We start from the raw sequence: 23,638 nt of genomic DNA on the forward strand, positions 1-23,638 counted from the left end.
CATTCACGTAAAAGTATTAGATAAATCACACAACTACCTACTAAGCTTCCATTATATCTTACGTTTAAACCTTCCTATACTTTTTTTCATTTATTGATGAGATGGAAAAAGAGGAAAAGGTGGATGGATGGTGGAAAAATACGTAGCAAATTTGCATTATTTTTTCTTTTTTCTGTTTTATAGAAAAATTCAAACGACTAAAAAAATGAGGAAATTTCGAGATAAAATAAAAAGAATCTTTTCTTCATCATTATTCATCAACAAGAGAGAGAAACAACTTTGGTTGAGTGTCCCTTTTTTTTTGCAATTTCTTGACGTCAACCCTTCTTCTTCTTCCTCTTCCGTCTTTGTGAAGTCTAAATTCTGATCAGAACCCTAATCGAAACAATCGTTAAATCTCCAAAAAATCACTTTCCGCTTTCCCAATTTTGATCAATCATAGCCATGGCGACCAGTGGAAACAAGAATATGAACGCCAAATTGGTGTGCTTCCTTCTCATATTTAATTTATCAATTCTGCTTATGGGTTTAGCTTCAAATTTCAGAAAGATTCTTTCTTTTTGCTATATCTGATCTGGGTCCTCTTTAATTCTTCAGAATCATAACTCATGACCTATAGTATTTTGTTTATTTTGGGTTTGATCACAAAAAGTTCCTCAATTTGAATGATTTATTGCGCTTTGTGTTTTATATCAAAAAATTGGATATGGGTTTTTTTTCTTTCTCAAAATTTTGCCTTGCTGATAATTTTTGTTTTTTTGTACTCTAATTTGCTAAATTTGATCTTTCACTTGGTTATTATCTGATGCTATGTTGTGGAGCTATGTTGTGGAAGTGTTGCTTGTTTGGAATATATTATACTTCCTTTTTCCATGACTTGGAATCCTCTTTTACTTCTTCAAGTGCGTACCTATTGTTCATGATAATCCATGTTATTCTTACTGTGATTATTGATTAGTACTTCCGATCTTGAATTTCAATATTTCTGTGCTCCTTTTCCCCATTTACTGCTTCCATCTTTTAATGTTTGGTGTTCTGTTTCAATAAATACACTTTACACTAGGGGATCATTGTTTCACTTATTCTAATGACGTGGTCCTGATAAAAAAAGGATTATTCTAATGATGTAGTTTTTTCTGAACTGCAGGTTTATGAACTTGATGTGTTGACCCTGACACTGATAAACTAATGAAGTGTCTTTTGGTTTTAGGTGCTCCTTGGGGATGTTGGAGCTGGAAAATCTAGTCTAGTTCTGCGTTTTGTTAGAGGACAATTTATTGAATTTCAGGTAGGTGCTTAGTTTACCATTTGATATGTGAAGAATGGTTTCTGAACTTACGTTTTTAAAATTGGGACCTTGAGACTTGACATAACTTGCTTATGTTTTATGTAGGAATCAACCATAGGTGCTGCATTTTTCTCCCAAACAGTAGCAGTAAATGAAGCAACTGTAAAATTTGAAATATGGGATACAGCAGGCCAAGAGAGATACCACAGTCTAGCTCCAATGTATTACAGAGGAGCTGCAGCTGCTATAATTGTTTATGATATAACAAATCAAGTAAGTTTTTTAACCAGATTCTGTCAAATCCTTATAATTCAGTCTATACTGCTGTCAGTAGGTGCTAGCATGTTAGCTTTGGTAACTAAGATTCTCAATTCATTATTGATAGGCATCATTTGATAGAGCAAAAAAATGGGTTCAGGAGCTTCAAGCACAAGGTACCTTTGACATCTTAAGACTCATTATTGTAAGGCTGTATTTAAATGTTCCTAACTTCAATTAATGTAAGAAATAGTTGATGTATAATTAGGGAGAGTTTCAGCTGCTTGAGTTACGATAAAGTTTGATGGCCAAAAAAAGCTGAAAAACTCTTTTAACTTTTGGCTCTCAATTGGTGGGTAATATGAGGGGATGGATTGGAAATAGTGCTTCACCCATGGTTGTCTGAACTTGAAAGTTGTCACACAACCATATCAAAGGAACTAAGCACTGGTTCCTTTTCTCACGTGATGCATACATCAGTGTTCTTTGAATGAAACATATTGCCTGTTCATATGTCTTACTTTTTTCTATCTCACGCTGGCCCCAGGTAATCCAAATATGGTGATGGCACTTGCCGGAAATAAGGCCGATTTGTTAGATGCAAGAAAAGTGGTTGCTGAGGTTAGTGCATTTTATTCCTCTAACTAATCACAGTTTTCCATGCTATAGTTAGTGATGTGCGGAAGCACCACAAAACGAAAGGCCTAGCCAGAGAATAGGCTGTCAATTTAGGCATATGATGTTGTAAACATGTCCAATTATCTAAGAGTTGGGTGAGTGATAGTTTCAACTACAAGCCTGAGATAACCAGTTGAATCTAATAACATTCAGGATTTAGAAGCTGTACCCTAAGGGGTTGAGGTATCCAGTGTGATTTTCTCCTTCTCATGTTACTGCCCATACTTGAAAAGTAAAACCGGTCATTGAAATTAACAAGACACACATGCTTAAAGCTTCATTGTTGGCCTGCTCTTTTATGTTTCTTTTTTCCCTTTCCCCGCTGTCCCTTTCTTTTTTTGGGTTGCTTTTTGAAGCAATTGGGTCCTCGCCTGCCACTCACTCTCTCAGTCAGTTAGAGTTGATGAAAAAATATTGATGTGCAATCTTTAATTGCAGCGCGAAATAAAGAATGAGAACCGAATTTTATTATTTTAATTGATTTGATCACTTTTTAAGATAGAAGTGTAATATATCCCAAAATAGTGCCTTTTCATTTCACGATTAATGGATCTTTTGTTCTAAAGCGGTATAGAGTAACTTCATTTTCTAGGATAAAACATTGATATCCTCATTTGCATGCTAGTGTGCATAACAACTAAATTGCATTTCGTACTTGATATTTTTAAGGCTATAATAGCTTAGTATCTTCGGGGTTTATCTTTGTAGTGGGTGAGATGTCATGTATAACAATGATCTGAAGCTCATTAACTGAGCATGAAAATAGAGTGATGGTTCTCATCTGTCCAATCGGCTTGGATACCAGATACAGATAAGTGTGCTAATTGTGCCTAAGTGCTGATGCCTCAATAAGAATCCCCTTGAACTGGATTCAGAGGAGAGCAATTTAATTCCTACCCTTAGATCCTGGTCTGAAATGAAAATAACTTTCTTGTTCGGTTCAAATTAAAATGTCAGTTTTTCTTGGTTGCTGATTCGAAATTTCTAATTTTGAAGTAAGCACATATTATACTTGCAATTTCTTGTGCCAATTTTATTTCCATTTTGTATTGGACGCGCATCCTTCAAAGATTCAACCACCTAATGTCAGAAACCTCACCAAAAAAAGTACTATATTTCATATGAATGAGTGGGAAAATGTTATTGCAAACACAATATGAAATTAAAGTAAGAAAAGAAAAGAAAAGAAACGATAAGAAATAAACGACCAAGCAAAGCAAAGATAAAATAAAGAAAAAACCAAAAAACTCAGGGAAGGAAGGTAGACCGACGTTACACTGGCTGCTACTGGTAACCCGATATATGGAACTGTGTAAGTATTCAGTAAAGGACTAAAGGTACATTTTTCTTTTTATTTTTTTGGGGGTGGGGTTTAGTGTCTTTTAAAGAATCTTCTGCAAGTACGGTACTCATATCATACCTCTTTGACATAGATATGGTAAAGAAAATGAAGGATGCATGTATATATACAAATTTTTTATTAGGAATACTCTTTGGCAAATGTGGGGGTGGGGGGGGGGGGGGGATGAAATCTTCAAGGACCTGTAAGAAGCGAAGAGGAAAAAGTGGGAATTATTGGGGACAGGGAGAAAGTGGTGTTGGATGGCTGAAGAGGAACAACAACAACATCATATACCCAGTTTAAATCCACAAGGGATCTGGGGTGGGGAGGGTAGAGTGTATGCAGACCTTGCCCGCATACATTGGGAGGTAGAGAGGTTGTTTCCGATTATCGCACTATTTTGTTGTAGTTATTGTTCCTTTTTTCAGAATGCTAAAGAGAGTTGGAATTGTAGTCATATATAGACAGCGAAGGGGAAGAGAAGGTAATATTGGCAACCTTTTGTTGGGAGAGAGTGTTTAGTAGTGGCAGAGAGGGCTACTGTTGTTTAGGAATAGGTTATTCATCTGTGTGGATACTTTTCCAACTTCTCTCTCCAACTCACAAAGAAAAGAACAAGGCTCTTATTGGCTGGAAGTTGCCAATAATCACAAGGAAAATATATTAACAATTCCAATACATCAAGGATGTTAAGAGTATAAAGCACAAGGAGAGTTTAAGGTATAATTCGCAATGTGGTTTGGCAAAAACAACATACCCAGTAATTCTCTTTATTTTAAAAACCAACAGTGGAGCACCCTTCTTATCAACCCCCCAAGAGATGCACCCTAATTTTGGTCTAGTAGTAAGAGTGCAACATGTGATGAATGGACAAAAGCCTGGTATTTAAATGGAGAATAGTAGAGGGGTGGACCCATTATCCACTGAGTTTCGAACCATGTGACCGCTAACTATCGGAGATTTCTCAGTTATCAAAAAGTAAAACAAATTTGGTGAAAGTGGGTAAATCTAGGCACACAGATAATAATTTAAACATGCATTGATATTTTCCTATGGGATCTTGTTGAAAAGTCTCAGGTTTGTTAGAGTTGAGCAATTCTGCTTCCCATTCAATTCTGCATTTTCATTAGAACTTTTCCTCTTGTTTCATTTCTTTCACTGTAGTTTGGCATTGTTCTAGATTCTTAACTGAAATATCTCTGCCTGCTCACTTTTCTAGCTTGATTTTGCCTTAATTTTAAGTTTTATATTTAATGCTGAAGATCCGTATTAGTGATATCTTTAGTTTGTATCATGACGAATGATGGTTTTGGATACACTTGATTGAGTGAGATTTGTATGTCAGTAGAAAAATTTAGAGAATTTCTACTGTTAGAGAACCTATATTATTGGTTATTGGGATGGAATTTGTTCAAATGGAACAATATGTATAATGGGGATTCAAATAGTCAAACCCCAAACTAGAATGGGATTTAGGCGGTCTAGGGATAATTGTGCACCTTGACTAATTATTTGGGTTTATCTATATTTCTCACCAGCATGGGTACTGGGTAAGTATACTAACTAAAGTTTAGGTATATGGGTAGAACTCACATAGTGTTCTATCTACTGGGATTGGTTTCCAAGATCTCTTTGACTGTTAGGTCATGCCCTTGGGGACTAAACTCATTTGCAGTTCCTAACCTAGCTATGTCCTAACTGGCATTTTGGATGTAAATGTAGAAAAAAGCATTAGACAATCATTGGATTTTTTTCTAATAATCTAGGTGGATAGTTAAAAATAATATCGTGGTCTAAAGGTCAGTTGGTTAGTGAGTCAATTTTTTTATGTCAGTGACCCATTTTACAAATATAGACTTCTGTCTATGAGATTTGGTGTTATCTATTCAATTTCTTAAATGTGCATCCAGAAGATCTCAAAAGTTCTTGCTCAATTATCATTGTGTCTGAACTAGTATTCTGAATAACAGATTTTTCACTGAAATACATCAGTACTGATATGATGGTATTATTGCTTTTTCAGGAAGCACAAACATATGCGGAGGAGAATGGTCTGTTCTTCATGGAAACATCTGCAAAAACTGCATCTAATGTTAATGACGTTTTCTCTGAAATAGGTAAATACTTGCATTCATTTTGTTGTGTTTTGGACTGCCAGATAGCATTTGTGGTAGATCAGTCATGTTTATGCTCTTATTGGCTACACATATCACTATTGTTGTGTTATCAGTTTTTAACCACTACTTATATGCATTTTGTATGACATGTCGTGACTGGGAACAAAAAATAAAAATAAAGTAGAGGAACTAGAAATTATTAAACTAGTTATGGAGGATTGTTTTTGATGAGTAGGTCACTAGATGATTTAAAATGTGGTGTTTATTCTGTTTTTGGATCTTTAGATTGGTTAGATGTTTTACTTGGAAGTAATACTAGTACTCGACATATATAGTATAATTTTTTGTTGGCATTTCCAATCCACTAATTAATAAACCATGTATTATCTATGGGTGAAATTGACATTATCATAAATGGCAATTCAATGTGGATAATGATACATGGTATTAGCGATACATGTATGTGATCATAGAAATGACAAGAATGCTTTCGAAATTGTTACTTCTCAGGCTTTGGATATATATAAAACACGTTTGATTGTAAAATCACTCTTAAATTCTATCATTCTCAAGAATAAACATCTCGCCATATAGTGAATAACTGGTTCCTTTGGAACTTCCAAATGTTGTGGTGGTTAATCTTACCTATTAAATTCCTCTGCAATAGTCTCACCAAGTTGGATTTTGTCTGACTAATTGCTGTATATATCTGGAAACAACCTAGCATTTTTATCAACCTGAATATCTCTTGAACTGTTTGTTCACTTGCAGCAAAGAGACTGCCTCGGCTTCAGCCAGCACAAAATCCATCTGGGATGGTTCTTATGGACAGGCCTGCTCAAACACCGGCTACTGCTTCTTGTTGCTCTTAAATCTCTGCTGGTGCTTCTCATCTCAATGTTGTTTTTGCTTAATTTGTTTGTGCTGATTGTTAGAGTTCGTTGTGCCCATGGTCCATCACTGTACAGATTTCATGAAAAAAATCTTCAATGTGCTGAACTCTTTTCTATGGATCCTCCTAATGTAATGAGATTCTGTGACATGCTTCAGTATGCTATTAAACAATATATGCATCATATAACTATTTAATATTCATTGGGTCTGTCAGTCGTTTGAGATTGATGTGTAGTAATAGTAGTATCGGAGGGACTTATGAATCAGCCATCAGCTATTCATAGACAATCAAACTTCCCTATAATGACGTAGTGACGTTCGTTTGTATATTTTTTGACTGCTATATAGATTATTATAGAGCATTGAATAAAGTCGGTTCCAAAAGAAATCAACCTGGCTGTTATACTGAAATATTGTTTTAGAGGATAACTGATAGCTGAGTTGATCAATCTGAATATAGACAAGTACTACTTGTTTTAGATTATGTCTATGCTTTCTAATGATATATAGATATATGATCTTTAGTACTATATGAATAGTTACTAAATATCAACCACTTCCATTGGGATGTATCTTCCTCTTTGGTAATTAAATTAATCGAAATGATATTAAGATGATAAACTATGCCGAAGAAACTCAACTAATCAAAGATTTAAGAACAAACAATATAGTATGAGAATGAAAAGGGCAATTTGGTGCATAAAGTATCCCGCGTCTGGAGGAGGGCAACTTTATTGCTGTTTCAAGATGCCAATCTACTTCCCACGAGTACCTTTTTGCAATTTCATTCGTCTTTTTTAACCTTGAAGAAGACAAAAAGCATTTGAAACTCTAAACTAAAACCTCAAAGTCGACCCAAAGGAAGTTCCAATATCACTGACTTACTGTCCCCTTTTATCTGTTCTATTCCTTATTAATAACTAAAGCATATTTTCTCTATCTTCCCAGTGAAAAACTAAGTGATTCACATTTTATAGTTTTCGTTTTAATTATTGTTCGAAGGTAAAACATTTTTTTTTACTTTTCTTCTATAAATTATATGAACTATATATGTATAGTAGCATATACATTACAGTAATAAAATTGTAGGATTTTTATCCCAATTCTTTGTAGCAATACAAGAATATACATCTATTCCTACGTAAAATCTTAACAATCTGTTTCTCAACCTCTACAAAATTAGTTTCTTATCAATTTCTCAGGATCTCACTTGTGGGGTTACACGGATATACATGTTGTTGTATCAATAATCCTTATTATGTAATGCATATGCATGTTGGTACTGTTTTCGCTATATTAAAATAAATATAAAAATGATAGATATGTCATATTGTTGAAAGTATTGCAGATACAATTCAAAATGATTCTTTATTTCCCAGCAACTAGAATACATCCAGCTCAGTCCTTTGGACTGAACGATATTCATCTTCTTTTTTTTTTGTTAAACTTTCTTCAACAATACACAAGAACATCATAAAACAAAAGCACTAAATTTAAAATTACAGCTCCTAGCTGAGGTCCATCCATATATGTATAGTTTTTATTGGACACAAAAGCAGCTAGCTGAATCCAATTGCTTTCATTAATAATTATTTATGTAGCTATGTCTTGTGAAGCCCTTGAGAAGTTGCAGCTGAGGCACAGTCAGTAGTTTGAAACCCAATCCTTTCTTTCTCCAAATCATACACAACTTCCACATTTTGTTGTTGGAAGTTTCCGAAAATCCCAGCTGGCCCTTCTTCGGAATCTTCCATGCTTTGGAACAACAAACATTTCACCACTGTTGAGTTTCGTGGTGCACCCATGGCATAGAAATTGTTCCCATTAGGCAAAACAAGGCTAACATTATTCAAGAAATGGAATGTTATTGAAGGGAAATCATCGGTAACTAGACTATTAAGATTGTTATTAGGGCATGGGAGCCTATAACATAGGTCAAACCCTGTCCGTGCCTCGATATCCTCAGCACGTGGGTAATTTATGGATGATCGAAGGGCGGTGAGAAGATTCGAGTAGAATGGTTCAGGTAGGTGAGTGTAAGTGGTTCCGGAATCAATCAACATTCCTCCATTGCCTAAAGAATCAAATTCTCTCAAGGTTAAGGGAACTTGTGTAGTGGCACCATTTCCCACAGTTATAGCTTCTAAGCCAATGTAATAGAAATTAGGGTACATAGGGCTTTTCAACATAGGAGTAAATTGGAAATTTTCTTTGAAGGAAATGGCTTGATCCCCTACAACTAGAGGACTAGATATATTAGGGTTATTTGCAAACTTGAAAGGCAAGAAGCAATGTGAAAAACCCTTTTGAAGAAACCCTAATTGTGAAGGTAAAGAAAGTGGCCCTTTACCAAACCCTACAATCCCAATAGGCTCTCTATAAGTTGTTCCAACACATCCAAAGACAAACTTTGGGACTTCCCTAATGGAATTAGGGTTTGAACTAGTCCCATGGACTCGAAGAGTATCTCTAGTTAGGGTTCCCGATACGATACCTTCACCATATGTGTAAGCAAAAGAAGGACATGGCCTAGAACAAGTGCCCTTAAGTAGACTATTCAATGAACATCCAGCAATAGTACATTGATCAAAAGGATTATCGGAGCTATGGATATCGATACAAGAGGAACTACCACATAAATCCCTATAGGAAGAAGATGAAAATGAAGGAGAAAAGCTTGACATTAGCTTGTGATCCCTGTAGTCATCACAATCTATACAATCAAATGATAGGTTCCCACAAGGTACCCAAGTAAGGTCACTTCCAGTATCCATATACACTTGGATAATTTGTGGGGGTGTTCCTATATTCAAAGATATCAAATAACCATCTCTCACTTCTCTCAATGGCTCCCTTATGTCCAATGTTTCTGAGTTTTTTTTCACTAAATTATACGATGATTTAGGTATCGTAAGGCTGGTTTTCGTTTGAGTTAAGCTTAACACCAAGGAATAAGAAGGTTTTTTTCCCTTTGCATAGCATTGGTTGAAATGAAGCAATGCACTAGAAAGAAAGAAGAAGATGAAGAAGTAAGTTGAGAGGCTAATAAAAGATGTTGTCATTTTCCTTGATGTTTAAATTCTTAACATGAAATAAGGCAAGAGGAAGCTGGTATTTATAGCAATTTCTAGTGTTAATGGAGGGAATTAGGGTTTCTTGAACTTTAACTTAAGCTTTTCTGTGCTTACAGATGTTGCATGGTGAAGAATGATTAATTAGGTTTTCCTTTTCTTTGTTAATGGGTATTTCAATAAATAAATAAAAATGTATAGGAAAGAAATAAGAAAGTGTACCAATGTAACCTTGTGGTCAACAAAGTGGATTCAGGTCTTAGGTTCAAACCTCGGAGATAAAATACATTAGGTGATTTCTCCTATCCAGAATTATTAATATATACACCATGAAATTAATCAAGATGCGTTACATTAGGTGATTTCTTCTATGCAAAGTTACTAGTACACCGTAAAATTAGTCGAGATGTGGGCCAGAAAGAGGAATCTTGTTGCACAATAATTTAAAGTGAAAATGAAATGAGTTTGCATGGCTTTTCTTATAGTGATTCAGTCATTCTAGAAAGGTATAGTAGGCCGCATATTACCTGAATAGATCGATTCCGTACGTACCAATCAGTTGAAAAACTACTAGGCGTGCTGTTATTTTAATTTAATTATTTCTATCAATAATGATTATATATTAGTTTTAGTATCATTATAAATTTATAATTAAGGAGTGTTTAAAGAGGGTGTCATGTTTGAGTTTAAAAAGCTGCCTTATGGAAGTAAATGAGAAGTGGTTTGCACGTGGAAATGCACACAAGAAAATGCTACTACTATACTAATAATACTATGAACAAATTAAATAGTTTTGCTAATTCATATTAGTTAAATGATGACATTACGAGAAGCGGCGCATCTGACACAGATTTGGACCACTCTTTATATGTGTTTGTCACGGAGATCTAAGTTTATAATTGGTTAACTCGACGAGTTAGGCTTGTCAATTTAATATTGATCATGATCGTTGATTTTGGATCGTGACATAATTTTCGAATCAAAAGGATTTACAACTAAACATAGTCTTTTAATCTCTTTAATAACATGCACATTAGAGCAAAACATTAACAAATCATCAATATTTGACTAATTTTGTAGTACTCGTTTACAATTATTTTCCAAATGCTCTTCTTCTTCAAATATCACATCATTTTTTTGTTAATGTACAAACGCCTACTGAATTAATCTTTCCAAATTTAATTAATCTAAAATGAATTAAGAAATTAATGTCCTCTACGGATGGATTCAATTCTCCATTAACCAATTCTTCTTTACTCCGATGATGTCAAAAATCCTTGTGTAAGTTATAATTAATACAAACCAAACAATCTTAACTGCATCAAAATCAATCTTAGACTAAACAAACAAAGGGAAAAAAAAAACAAAAAAACATGTACTGTGAACAAAAAGTAGAAGCATGATCGATGATTCACAAATGATCATGATTTGAGATAGTGGCCACCATGTCACTACCAACAAGAACCGTTTTTTATTTTTCGTTTTTCTAAGAAAAAAATGTTAAAATAATCATTATCTATTTGAAATTTACTGCTTATTCGAATTTCAACTACGTATGTTAAAACATTTCTGGTTAAATATAACACAATTCTCATAACTTAAACATTAAACATAAAAAAAAATAAAAAAATCTCATCCATTCCGCTACACCCGTTATTGATACTTGCCTTGGTTGGTTTTATAGTATTGAAAACAAAGCGGCCATATATCATAATCAAAGTAGGATGGCAATCAAAGGTGAAGCTAAGTGGAGGTTTGTGAGTTTGGACGAATTCAATAGTTTTTCTGTAGATCCTGTATTTATAGTAGAAAATTAAATAACTATATATGTATGTATATTAACTTGTGAAAATACTTTTCACGCTAGAGTTGTGGATTCTCAAACCCAACTATCAACAAAAAGTTTCTCTTTTTAATTTTAAAAAAAACTTAGAAACTCCAAACTCCTAATTTTAGAACCCAAAAATTCTTAATCTTGGCTTCGACTCTGAATTGGCAGCAATGTCGAGACAGCAAAGTTTAATCTGTAATTTTAGAAACATCAAATTCTTAATCCTGACTCCGCCTCGCAGCAGTGTCGAAACTCGAGACAGATCATAATGCAGCAAAGTTTAATCTGATGTGGACATGACGCTATATTCCTTAAACTACGCCACCTTGTCATAATATCTTTTTTCTTTTGTTTGTTTAGTTTGTTTTCATTTTACCCCTTTGTTGATCTGCTTTTACACTTCACACCCCTATACTTCTGAAATTTTCTTCAGTGGCTTCCTAACTCCCTAGCTAAATACATTAGCCACTACAATAAAAATAATTTTTAACATCAATAATATGCATATTAATAAAGAATGATAAAGTCTTTATCGATATTAATTAATTATCATTGGATTCAACGTCACTGCAGGCTTTAGAAACATTTAGAAAAAGTGTTAAAAATATATTTAATGGCAATTAAGTTATCGCCGTTAATTAATTGCGATCATTCAAAGTGTAGTGAGTATAGACCAAAGCTTTATTGTACGATATTATTTTCCCATTTCTCATCGATCTCAGAAATATTTGGAGTGATAAAACATATTTTAGTTTTGCCTTTGAGGCCATATTAATTTGTTGAATATCTAGATCTCAAGTTTCTACAATTTGAGATCTAATTTATTCCCTAATTATAGTAATATTTTAATGTGACTTATTATTCCAAATGTGAGTTCTTTCGTCGTCATGTTAGTGTGTATTTAGACAAACTTGATTGAAAACTAAATTGTAATCTTAGCAATAATAGATGAACTATACTTCCATCTCTTTACTCATAAAATAAATGAGCATTTAGTCATGAAATTTGAAGGTTCTATTCTTATGGTTAGGTACACATTCAATATTTTCTTGGTGTATGGAACTAGTGGCGGCTTTACGTGCCTAAAAAAAACAGTTGTTTTAGGTCTTCAAATTTGAGGGGTTTTTTTCTTTAAGTAATAACAAATTATAGAATATTAAGTTTTATCGATAACAAATATAAATTTTTCATATAAGTGGAAAAATTATTTGAAGTTTGATAAATCTAAAATACTATGTCTCAAAAATATATGGATCGACTATAATAAACTTCATTTAAAAAAAAAAAAAATCAAAATTTAAGACCTTTGTTCGAATTTGATTTTAGATCACTGATATGTTTGAGTCGCCCCTGTGTGAAACGTTATCAAAGAAGGCTATTTCACCAATTGGCAACTCAAATGGATTCATTAGCCAAATTTTCTCGAAATAAATGTTCAACTTGCAATATTCGATATTGAATTTATTGACATAATATTTCTATTTTGCAATATCCGATATTGAATTTATTGACAACATATTTCTATTTTTCCATGTTATCTTTAGAATTAAATCCTACTACATAGCTTTCAATTCATCCTGACCTGAATATAGGGGGAAAACACGAAAAACTTGAAAACGTAAGGGGTTAATTTTGAAAACTTTCCAAATAATTTTTAAGAAAATGAAAAAAGAAAAAAAATATTATTTAAGTATGCAACATAGCTTTTTCTATTTGTAGAAAAATGTCAGTGATTTGACTGCTTTATACTAATTTGGTTAAAATAATGAGTTAGTCACTTTCAAGTATATGGTTTATACAACCCATGAATTGTACTTGCTAATATTTGTTAAATAAAAAAGGTGGCTGCACTTTTTATCGTAAACTTGAGTTATTGGAAAATGACATGAAACTATTGGAAATTGAAGAATCAAAGTTAGTATAAGTAACTGCCTGCCTGCACTTGTTTTTGTCTAACTATATAAAATACAATTACATTTTTGTCTCTTTATTACTACTCAATCATATTTTATACCAAAAATAACAACCTTTTTTTTGTTTTAATCTGCAAATTTTAATATTATTAGAGCATTAAAGATTCGGCGGATTTTAGCTACCTCAATTGCATTTAAAGGCGGAGTGTGGGGTATTGAAAAAGTGAGAAGTCTCAAATATGTTATCGAATTTTGAGAAAAGACTCATCAATGTCATTTGTTAAAAATTCGACTTATCTATGTCATTTTCGTTTGAGAAAAAGCTCATGCATGCCATTATTTGTCAACTAAAAATAATTTTGATTTTGCAAAACCATTTTTTACATTTGCACAGAGAAATGGACTTGTTCTTGTTTTGGGAAGAGAAATTGTGTGCTCATTGCTCAACTAAAGATGCACATTTCTTCTTAAACGATTATCTAGCTAAAACACATTTAACTGCAATCTATCTTCATCAAAATTCAAGCGCATTTGTCATCTGTATGTTATCAAACATTAAATACTTGCAAGAGAAAACAAAGTTCACATTTGAACACTTACATCTTTACAAGGAAAATGAAAAAAATCTGATAGTACACCAAAAACTATACACGCCTTGAAGGCGTGACACCAAACAAAGAATCAAAGCAAAATGAGATGGCTCGTACATGAGTAAATTAGAGTTGAAGGAAACAACAAAATCATATGAACACGCTAACATGCAAGTGGAATTACTGGCTCTGAGATGTTTATCGCATGAAAACAACTGTATCACTTATACAGGGCTCGTGTTACTTACTTCACTGAATTGCTCTACTTTCCTTCACACAATAGATATAGAATATGTGAGCTTCTTGAACATGCTTTGCCAGTATCCAGTTACATGTATTCGTTTCTGTTGATTTTACAATCTATTCTTCCGAGGTCTTTAACCCTTTCTCTCTTCCCCTTTCAGCTAGCTAACTTACAACCCATTTGTACAGTATAGAGGAGTTCATGGGAAAAATGCATTAAACTAACAACTGACATCTCATCACACCCTTTTCGAAAGATTCTTTTTCAACCCCTTAATAATTTTGCCAAACCACATTAAGTTCATTACACCAAGAGCTGCCGGAACTCCAAAAACCAAAAGAATACCGAAAATGTGCATGTGAATGACCTGCAATCAGTTAATGTTTCAAAGACAAACATAAGTAGATGATATAAATCATTTGATACTAGAACATCTTGAATGAGAAGATACATAGATTGCACTTATTGGAAAGAAAGGAAATGAAGCACCCTAAAACTCCTTGAAGTACACAAAAGGAAAAGAATGAGGGGAAAAGAAAAAGAATATTGAAAAAAGAACCTCTTATACTATTTCCAAACCTCGTATACTGTTGCAGAGATATTCATGTAGATCCACCGTCCACGTCTCATATATAATACAGAAATAAAAACCATTGATCACTTTCAAGAACAGCATTACTCACCAGCCAATAATTAACTTTTTTGAAGTAAGAAGAAACTTTTAACCAGCAAAAGGTCTGTCTCATATGCTGTCTAATCTTATACAAGATATGTGAAGAAAATGGACTGCACAGTGCCAAAAGTTCTACAGGGGAGACGGATTAAGCTTAGTGTTGATTCCTTCATGTGAATATTCTATAGATCCATATAGGTCTCTTTACTAGTATATCAGCTGTTTAAAAGGTATATTTACTTTTTAGAATTTTCTCAGTCAACAAAGATTAGATTGCCTATTGCTACTTATGGTTGATCTCCATGTGTAAATATGAATATATTATTTTCTATAATGACAATTTAAAACTTAGGTGAGATACAAATTTGCATTACTACAGGCATACAAATATGTAAAAGGATTAAAACAAACCTACCAAAAAGAAGACATGATGTAAGCATACCCCCATGTCTAAGTATTTCAAAAAACTAATGGATTATAGGACATAGCATGTATGATTCTTTTTTGATGACAAGGGAAACCGGTAGCGCTACCCTTTTGGGTGCGCACAAGGTAAAAACCCCGCTCCTATGCAATAGCTCGCAAACCACTTAGGAGAGGTAACCCGCACTAGGCAAGCCCAGTGCGACGAGCTTGACCCAGAAGGCAAACCCCTTGCTTTCGCTTGCAAGGGGTTTCGAACTTGAGACCTCCAACATGGAAATCCCAATCCCAAACCACTGGGCCACCCCGAAGGGTCATAGCCTGTATGAATCTTTTGCTTACTTTATGTTCTACTTTTCCCCAAGTTTGCATGGATTCCAAGAGATTGTAGGTCTTATAACACAATATACAACTTCCTTCCATGGGATTTTGGTCTACCCTGTCAACTTATAACACCTTTCTTCATCATGGTTCCACATCTGCGGACGAAGCATTTGGACATCTATGTAAGACACGACCATCTCAAGCAATCTCTCAGTTCATCGTCTATCTATGTTTCTTTCATCTCCTATCGAATATGTCTAATCTTGTATTATCACACATCACTCTTAACATTTGCATTTCTGCGACACTCATTTTATGAATATGTTAGATTCACTCTCATATAATATTGTTAGTCTTACAATTAAGGCCATAAAATTCTTAAGATCGTGACTTTGATGTGTTTTTACGTCTAATGAAGTTAACAAATAAAATGGTTGGATTTTGACTAGGGTAAATAATTATCGGAACTTCTTTGGGCATTTCCGGAGAGTAGTAGAACGTATTCCAAAATAGCCTAATCCCTCAGAAGAAAAAGTTAAGGGTTTGTTGAGCAGAGAGAGAGAGTTGACAAAAAATGAAGAATCACCTGATCATAGTGCAAAGAGACATGGTAAAACATGTAAATGAACAGCAATATTCTTGCAACCTGCAATTAGTAAATGCAATTCAGTTTAGCAAATACTAATAGGAATCGATCAATAGGTTAGATGTCTTAAAGACAATGGAATCAAGTCATTTATCAATTCTAAGGAGCAATCATTTCCCCGATCTGTCTAGAATTAGAAAATTTAGATGAGAGGAGTAACCAATGCACTAAAAAGTGTAATGGTCCTCCCAATATGACATGCAACTTATGTTTAATGGACTCTTCATTTGCTTTGAATATTCCTGTTAAACAGGTATGACATGATTAAAGTACATCATTCAGATTCTTCAGCATATGAAGAAACTTGCTAAAATCAAGTGTACCCTGGATAATCTCCATTCCTACATCCATGTAACCAGCCATGCAAACAAGTTTGTTCATGTTGAAGGCATCACTTACCAACCATGCAAAAAATATCACCACACCATTAATCAGATATGCATAAGACCTTTTCAATCCAGCTGTATCAAGAAACCTGAAAAAAAGACATAAAGAGACATAAGTTCATAGGGTGCTACAACATGAATGCTGCTGCACTTCCCCAACAGGTGCTCTTAGCACCTACCATCTCATGTTGATCTCGGGTGTTGTCACCTCAGATATGAGTACCATGAACGTATAAAGTTGTCCTTCTCCAGTGTACATGGAGTATGCTACAGCAATTGCTGAAAGAGAATGATGGACAACCTGAAAATCAACAGTTAAAATTTGACATACAACATATAAATCTTTGCTAAATGAAGTTTTTTTCCACTGGAGAATATATACTTACATACTCTAATCCACCCAAAGAAGGGTAAAACCAGCAAATCATTCCAAGGTCTGAAAGAAAGTACCCAGCTGACACCTGACAGAGTCGCAAGGTGAGAGGATTAAAATGGCCATATACTGAGAGAATTTGATATCTGATATACCTACTGGCACATGAAAATAAGAGAGGTAAATCAAGTTCAAAGCTAATAGGTTGGTAAGTCCTGACCAGCATACCTGCTATATTGACTCTTTACGTTCAAGCAAGTTAATGCACCATGACCACATATCCCAGTCCACTAACCAAATGAAATCATGCAAATACCACGGAATAAAGCTAATGAACCACATAATGGAACTCTAATACACATTATACCAGCTTAAAGAAATAAAAACTAACTTTTTGCACTGATTTTTCTGAAGCTACATCTTTTTTCAGGAAGCTGTTGCAGTGTTATAGCAAGGAAACAAAAGAAACAATACATTTTTGTAGTTTGTATTTACAGAAAACACCTAAGCAAAGGAAAGACAATAAGTTCTTGAGTATTTTAATATTTCATGGTTCTTTTTTTTTGGTTGAATATAGAAAAAAGAGCATTCATTGACAGCCAAGCTGGTGTGAACGATTTGAACAAAAGTGAGAGCGACTAAACCAAAGCTCATTTATGCTATCCCATTATGATACTGATATTTCCTACTCCCACCAAAGAAGTACATGAAACAAAAAAGATCTTTTTCTCCTACTTGTGTTCCTTGCGCTACTAAAGTACGCAAGGCAAAAGAGATCATCTTATACTATTTCTGTTCCTTCACTACTGTAGAACAATCTTGTCTCTTCCATCTCACGTTAGTCTAAAAAATATAAGAAAACATAGTTAGAAGCTTACTTTGAAGATAGGGCATTTACATAAACTCTGAAACCGTACCGAGGGAGCCTACATCAGGAAACTCCCAAGCTTGCCGAGGAAGGAACAAAACAGAGAAAGAACTGTCTCTTTCTCTCTGTTGACATTTTGATACCTCCGGCTCATGATGGTTTCTTTAGCTGTGATTGGTACTTACAAAGAAACATTGACAGAGAACTAGGGAAATTCCACAACTGTGTAGTGAATATAAAATGTAACAGGAATTGGTTGGTGTTTTCACCAATTATCTTACACAAGGAGCATGAAGTCCCTACAATTCTTCTCCTCTCGTTCCTTGAGTTGTCCACCATCAATAATGCATTGTCCACCAGGTTAAAATAACAACCTTCCTACGTACTTCGGTGCCGTACTCACCTCCCTCCTATCCCACTCTAAAGATAACACCCAATCATATGATTTCACTGGCATCTTCCTCCCTTTTCCCCTCAGGCCTCAACAACATCACATCCTCCTCGGGAATCAGGTATCCCTCTAGGCTAGTCAGAGGTGGATTCAAAGTATCAGTACCAAGTTCATCTGAACTCAGTAATTTCGACGCAAAGCATAAATTTATGTGTAAAAAACTACGAAATTTATAACAAATAGTATTATGAACCCGTAACTTTAAGAATACGATGAGTTCAACGCTAAAAAACTTAAAAGGTGAACCCATAAAGCTTAAATCTTGGATCTGTCTGCCTTGAGGCTAGTTAGAGCTTCAAAAAAGGTTCCTCTAATTGCTGCTCCTTTTCTCAATCTTGATTAACCTCCAAAAAGCGATATCTCATATGATTCTTCAACAGTTTCTGAAATAGTCAGGGACCATGGCCTCCGTATCATCCACAACCTTAAATCCCCTTTGGGAATCCCTCCTCACATTTCTCTATACGATGCAATTAAATCATGAATAAATCAATTTTATCCCATTCAAATTATTTAGATTTTATCATATGAATCATCTACATCCATTTTGCTCTATCTTGTCCGTTTTATTCCAATTCTGCAACAGTGCATATCCTTCCAAATTCATGCCCAAAGTGATTAAACTTCAAAAACCGGTTTTTTATCTTCATTATTCCTTTCAATCCATCTTGTGAGTCTAATATATCCCTGTATGAGACCAACTTTTTCATGTACTTAATGAATCTAAAAGTATTATCATATAACCAATTTATTCATGTATTAGTTCACTCTAACAAGTCGCTGGTTGGCCCAGAAAAGAGAAATAATATGGGTCAATAATAGACTATATTAAGTTTATTGTGAAAGGTAATTAGTTAGTCTCAAATATCTTCCCCCAAGTTCCAAATATAAGTACATATATAAATGTGTGTGTGCGGGTGCATGGGCGTTTTCTGTTCTGGAAGGCCAGGCCACAGGAATGGGGAATGAATATGACACTCAATAAATGTCTATAAAACAATGTGGGTTCTTTTTTGGTCTTTAATGTGGGTTCTTCAGATGTGGAATACTGCTATCTTTTTTATGGTCAACACAAAAGGTGATTTTAGTATGCACAATTGTTTTTTTTCTTTGGTTAAGATTTAGTATCAAATACTTGGTTCAAGGCAAGTTATTTGAGTTGAAATCAGAGAACGGTTTTAAAAGAAATGTCACCATATTACCGTTCTCAGCACCCTCACCACCTGGTTTGCACATAAAAAAAGAAGCAAGGGGGGGAAAACATAAAAGACAAACAAGTAAATAAGCCTTAGCTTAGCTAGGCGGGCTGGCACCAATGGGATTCTACCCCATGCTAAGTGTGAATTTGTATCCCTTTGACCCCCAAAAATCAATTGTCTTTCCCCTATAGAGAAACAGGTACATATAGGAAACAACAATCAGTAATCTTTTGCAAAAGAAAAATTGAGCCTAAAATTTCTAGTAAAGAAGCAAAAATAGAGATGAATCCACAGAACATACTTAATAAATAATTTATAATTGAAGTTCCACTTACACTAGCATTACAAGTATCAATACCAGAGCCATCTTTGTTCTACAGCAGAGAGATATGTCACTGGATCTCAAATTCCTAAATATCAAAACCTTTCAAGGAAATCCAAAATGAAAGGGATATAACTAGACAATACTCATCATATACAGTAGAAGATTGCTTACCCCTAATGCAAAAGTTGATAGTGGTGAACTTCTGGTGATTAAAAGGCCATCGGGATTTTGATCAGAGAAAAGATTGGACCAGAACGCAAAATACGTGGACACAGCAGATATGAAAATGGCATGAACTGTTGACATGCCACTGCAGAAAAATAAGTCTCACAAACATGAGAAGTGAATCATTAAATCCTTGGGAAAGATAGAGATAGAGCTGACTAATTACCGGTTGTTCCACTCAGTCCTTTGAATTTTTGTTAGGGTAGTGTACGTCCTAAAGTAAAAACTGCTGATCAGTTGACATAGATCATAGACCTGTGAAGAGCCAAAAGAGTTTAAAAGGAACAGTAGTACAGGGGGGAAATTGTGCAGCACATGAAAGTATATTATGTAGGACATGATCTATAATTTTCTGGTGAAACCAATTAGATGTTTTATTAGTTTCCCCCAATCTTTACTTTTACTTCACTACCATGAAGAGAGAAGACCAAGAAAATGTCAAAATTTCTTCATCAAGTATGACTCAACTTTTAATAAAAAAGGGAACTCCTTTCTTCAATAGTCACAAGAATGAAAAGGATAAAAGGATCTATAATCAATAAACCTTACCATTTTGCAAGCAAATATGCCAGCAAAGACAGAAGTGTAAGGTATAAAAGGATCTGCTAACAAATAAGTTTTAACCAGAGTCTCAGCCTGACTCTGATAAGATCTAAATGCCACTACATTCCGTGCAGGAGCTGCCTTTCTACCGATTGCAGTTGTCATGTCTTTGGCTCTCTTCTTAACAACTATCTATGTTTATACAATGAAGATCACCTATACATGTACACTGCAATATATCCCAGAGCTTCCTGAAATGGAAAATTCAGAAATATATCTATTAGCATGAAGCAGTTTCTTAATATAGTATGAGCATGATAAATGATTGTTAATAAGGACTATGAGCATAATAAATGTATTTGATGCGCGTTGAGAAAAGACTTGGAAGGATAATTTTGAAACCTTTCAAAATGAAAATGAGTAGCTGCAAGTATCCTAAAGATCAAACTGCATACAGGCAGCTATGACAAAAAAATCATCTGTATCCAAAATATATATATCAATTTAACTATGAATAGCTCAAAATATATGCCACAAACATCATTTAATACACTTGAATGCCTTATATTCCCTCCTCTGTCTTCCTCCTAAATCACTGGAGTGTCCGATCCTCCAAAATCACAATGAAACAATCATTGAACCCACTCTTGGCATCAATCTTCTTGATTGCTGCCTTCCTAAGATATCCAGTCAATGAACCCTTACTGGAAGTAAAAGAGCTCGCATTAAGATCATGTACAACTTAAAACTACCTCTCCGCTACGACTATTTATCCCCTGTGTTAATATGAACTCAAAAACATTCTGCAAACTACCATACCACTTAAATCAACTAAAAAACAAATTGCACCAGAAAAACTAAAATCACAGCATTACAACATATGCAAAGTGAATCAGCAAAGTAATTTCACCTTCCTTCCACACCCCACCCCAAACCGTCAGAAACAACGGCAAACTAGCTTCTATTCACCGACCCATTTTCAAGATTTTATTTTTATGACCACTAGATGCTACCAAATCAAAGGTCAAACAACCCAAATCTAGAACAATGCAAGAGATCGGGTCCAGAAAAGTAAGCAAAGTCACAATACTCCAATCAATACCCAGAAAAGAAATAAACCAAAGATATATAACCAATGCACACAAAAGCTTACAGATCATAACAAAAACATTGCTTCTTACCCCGCAAAAAACTGCAGATTTCAGAAAAATCAACAGCATGCACCTCCCAAGGATGCAACTTTCCACAATACACAAAACCCAGAAACAAAAACCGATAAGAAAGCCAAAAGATAATATTTTTATTAATGTAAAATGGGTATTGAAGGAATGTGAAGAAGTAATCAAAAGTGAAATCAAGAAAAGGCAAAGAACCCGTGACAGGGGTGCAAAAACATAAGATACAATCAATTTGGAGGAACAACAAATGTAGATTTCGTGATTATTGAGCTGTTGTTTTTTCCTTTGTATGATTTTTTCTTAATTGGAACTGTAATGGAATCTCCAACCGAAGCAATGAATGAGAGAGAAGGGCGAATATGAAAATGTTAAAAATAAAAATAAAAATTGGGTGTGGTGGGAAATGGTGAAATATACAATCAATTAAAGTACACTGTTTTTTTTTTTTTTTTGATAAGTTGTCTTTTTGGTGTTAGCTGCTACGTGTGGGCTCATTCTTGGTTGCTATTTCATTGTTTTTGAGTGGATGCTATTCTATCTTTACCTCTTCTTGATAATAATAATAATATTCCTATAACCTCCGTCTATATTACTCGTCCACTTTCTCTTTTTATACGCCTAGATAAGTAATAGAGAAAATTGAAAATACTTTTATATTTAATGTGAATTATTAGTTTTATTTTTGAACTATTGACAACATTAAAAACATTCACTTATTTCACTAATGGAACTGAAATACACAAACCATATGAGTAAAATACACCTCTAAATTCTCACTAAGTTTAGTGGTATTTTCAACCTTTCTCTCCAACTTTTTATTAAGAGTTGCACGCTCCTACAAGAGTTTGAAACTACTTGTTATGTCATGTCGCAGATTGGGTAAGGCGGAGCTACCCTAGGTCAAAATTACATTGTATTTATTGATCAAAATTTGATTTAATAAATATATATACAAGTGTTAACACATCTTGACATAAATTGAAGATTTAGTGTAGTGATTAAGGGGTTGCAAAACTTGTTTGAGATTTGAGTGTTCTAATCTTGATATCAAATTTTTAGAGGTATTTTTAATATTTCTCTCTAAATAATATGGACGGAGGTAGTATTTTTATAAAAGATGTGAGGATAAAAAAAAGTCTAAAAATAGAATGAAAAAAAGCTAATGAAAGAAGTAAGTACTACGTCATAAATCATAATGGAAAGATTCAAAAGATTTAGAAGGAAAAAAAAAAGAAGAAGAGACAAATATTGACACCCATTTCCACCTTTTTTTCTTTTTTATATATTTCGGTTACAAATAGAAAGGGTCTTTAGGAGGAGCAATTTTAATCAAAGGGTTGATTATAATTTATAATGGTCTACAATCAATATTCACAAATAGTCAAAACAATCATCGTAACTTTGGAAAAATTGTGACCTTATTGTTTGTCGTTTGGGAAAATTTTATTGACAATTCGACGTAAATAAAAAGGATTAAAAGAAAAATAATCTATTCTATAGAGTTTATAGTCTATGTTGCTTTTGAATATTCAAGATAATTCGAGGATTGACCAAAAGAAATTTTGTTTAACTAAAAATGACCTGTCATGTTATAAAAATGGAGGTAGAACTGCAGAGCTTTTCAATGTTACCTAATTGTACTTATTAAAAATATTTCCAATTTGAAAGAACCTTCTAAAATAGGGGTGTGCACTATTTGAATTAAATAGAATAATTAAATCAAATTTTTATTTAGATTGGTTTTTTGGTTTTTCGGATTGATTTTGGATTAATAAATTACTTTGTTTTGTTTTTTGGT

At 34.0% G+C, this 23,638-nt stretch overlaps 3 protein-coding genes across 3 annotated transcripts; 1 reads left to right on the forward strand and 2 right to left on the reverse strand.

Annotated features, from left to right (window-relative positions):
* Window positions 1–252: 252 nt before the first annotated feature.
* On the forward strand, window positions 253–6,717 carry LOC125836578 (ras-related protein RABF2a). The gene is made up of 7 exons (XM_049515766.1): window positions 253–483; window positions 1,211–1,288; window positions 1,394–1,561; window positions 1,674–1,722; window positions 2,094–2,167; window positions 5,590–5,683; window positions 6,455–6,717. Exons 1-7 carry the CDS (start codon window positions 445–447, stop codon window positions 6,553–6,555), a joined length of 603 nt encoding a protein of 200 aa, XP_049371723.1. The 5' UTR covers window positions 253–444; the 3' UTR covers window positions 6,556–6,717.
* Window positions 6,718–8,178: 1,461 nt separating this feature from the next.
* Window positions 8,179–9,639, reverse strand: LOC125836572 (probable aspartyl protease At4g16563). Its single transcript, XM_049515756.1, has one exon. It carries the CDS (start codon window positions 9,637–9,639, stop codon window positions 8,179–8,181), a length of 1,461 nt encoding a protein of 486 aa, XP_049371713.1.
* A 4,356-nt stretch (window positions 9,640–13,995) lies between these two features.
* On the reverse strand, window positions 13,996–22,172 carry LOC125836576 (uncharacterized). The gene is made up of 9 exons (XM_049515762.1): window positions 21,844–22,172; window positions 20,669–20,913; window positions 20,286–20,374; window positions 20,066–20,204; window positions 17,065–17,139; window positions 16,858–16,979; window positions 16,692–16,767; window positions 16,233–16,292; window positions 13,996–14,593 (listed from the first exon to the last, which is right to left on the reverse strand). Exons 2-9 carry the CDS (start codon window positions 20,825–20,827, stop codon window positions 14,465–14,467), a joined length of 849 nt encoding a protein of 282 aa, XP_049371719.1. The 5' UTR covers window positions 20,828–20,913; window positions 21,844–22,172; the 3' UTR covers window positions 13,996–14,464.
* Between the last annotated feature and the right edge of the window lie 1,466 nt (window positions 22,173–23,638).

Source organism: Solanum verrucosum, unplaced genomic scaffold (genome assembly GCF_900185275.1).
Source record: "Solanum verrucosum unplaced genomic scaffold, falcon-dt-bn FXZP01000278.1, whole genome shotgun sequence".
Taxonomy (NCBI): domain Eukaryota; kingdom Viridiplantae; phylum Streptophyta; class Magnoliopsida; order Solanales; family Solanaceae; genus Solanum; species Solanum verrucosum.

What these genes read in the sequence shown, in the direction of transcription:
- LOC125836578 (XM_049515766.1), top strand. Translation starts at nt 445, where the DNA reads ATGGCGACCAGTGGAAACAAGAATATGAACGCCAAATTG. An exon ending in TTTATGATATAACAAATCAA is followed by an intron (nt 1,562 to 1,673) that starts GTAAGTTTTTTA and finishes CATTATTGATAG; the next exon opens with GCATCATTTGATAGAGCAAA. An exon ending in CAAGAAAAGTGGTTGCTGAG is followed by an intron (nt 2,168 to 5,589) that starts GTTAGTGCATTT and finishes TTGCTTTTTCAG; the next exon opens with GAAGCACAAACATATGCGGA.
- LOC125836572 (XM_049515756.1), bottom strand. Translation starts at nt 9,639, where the DNA reads ATGACAACATCTTTTATTAGCCTCTCAACTTACTTCTTCATCTTCTTC.
- LOC125836576 (XM_049515762.1), bottom strand. Translation starts at nt 20,827, where the DNA reads ATGACAACTGCAATCGGTAGAAAGGCAGCTCCTGCACGGAATGTAGTG. An exon ending in CTTTGGGTGGATTAGAGTAT is followed by an intron (nt 16,980 to 17,064) that starts GTAAGTATATAT and finishes GTTGATTTTCAG; the next exon opens with GTTGTCCATCATTCTCTTTC. An exon ending in TCTCTTTGCACTATGATCAG is followed by an intron (nt 14,594 to 16,232) that starts GTGATTCTTCAT and finishes AACTGATTGCAG; the next exon opens with GTCATTCACATGCACATTTT.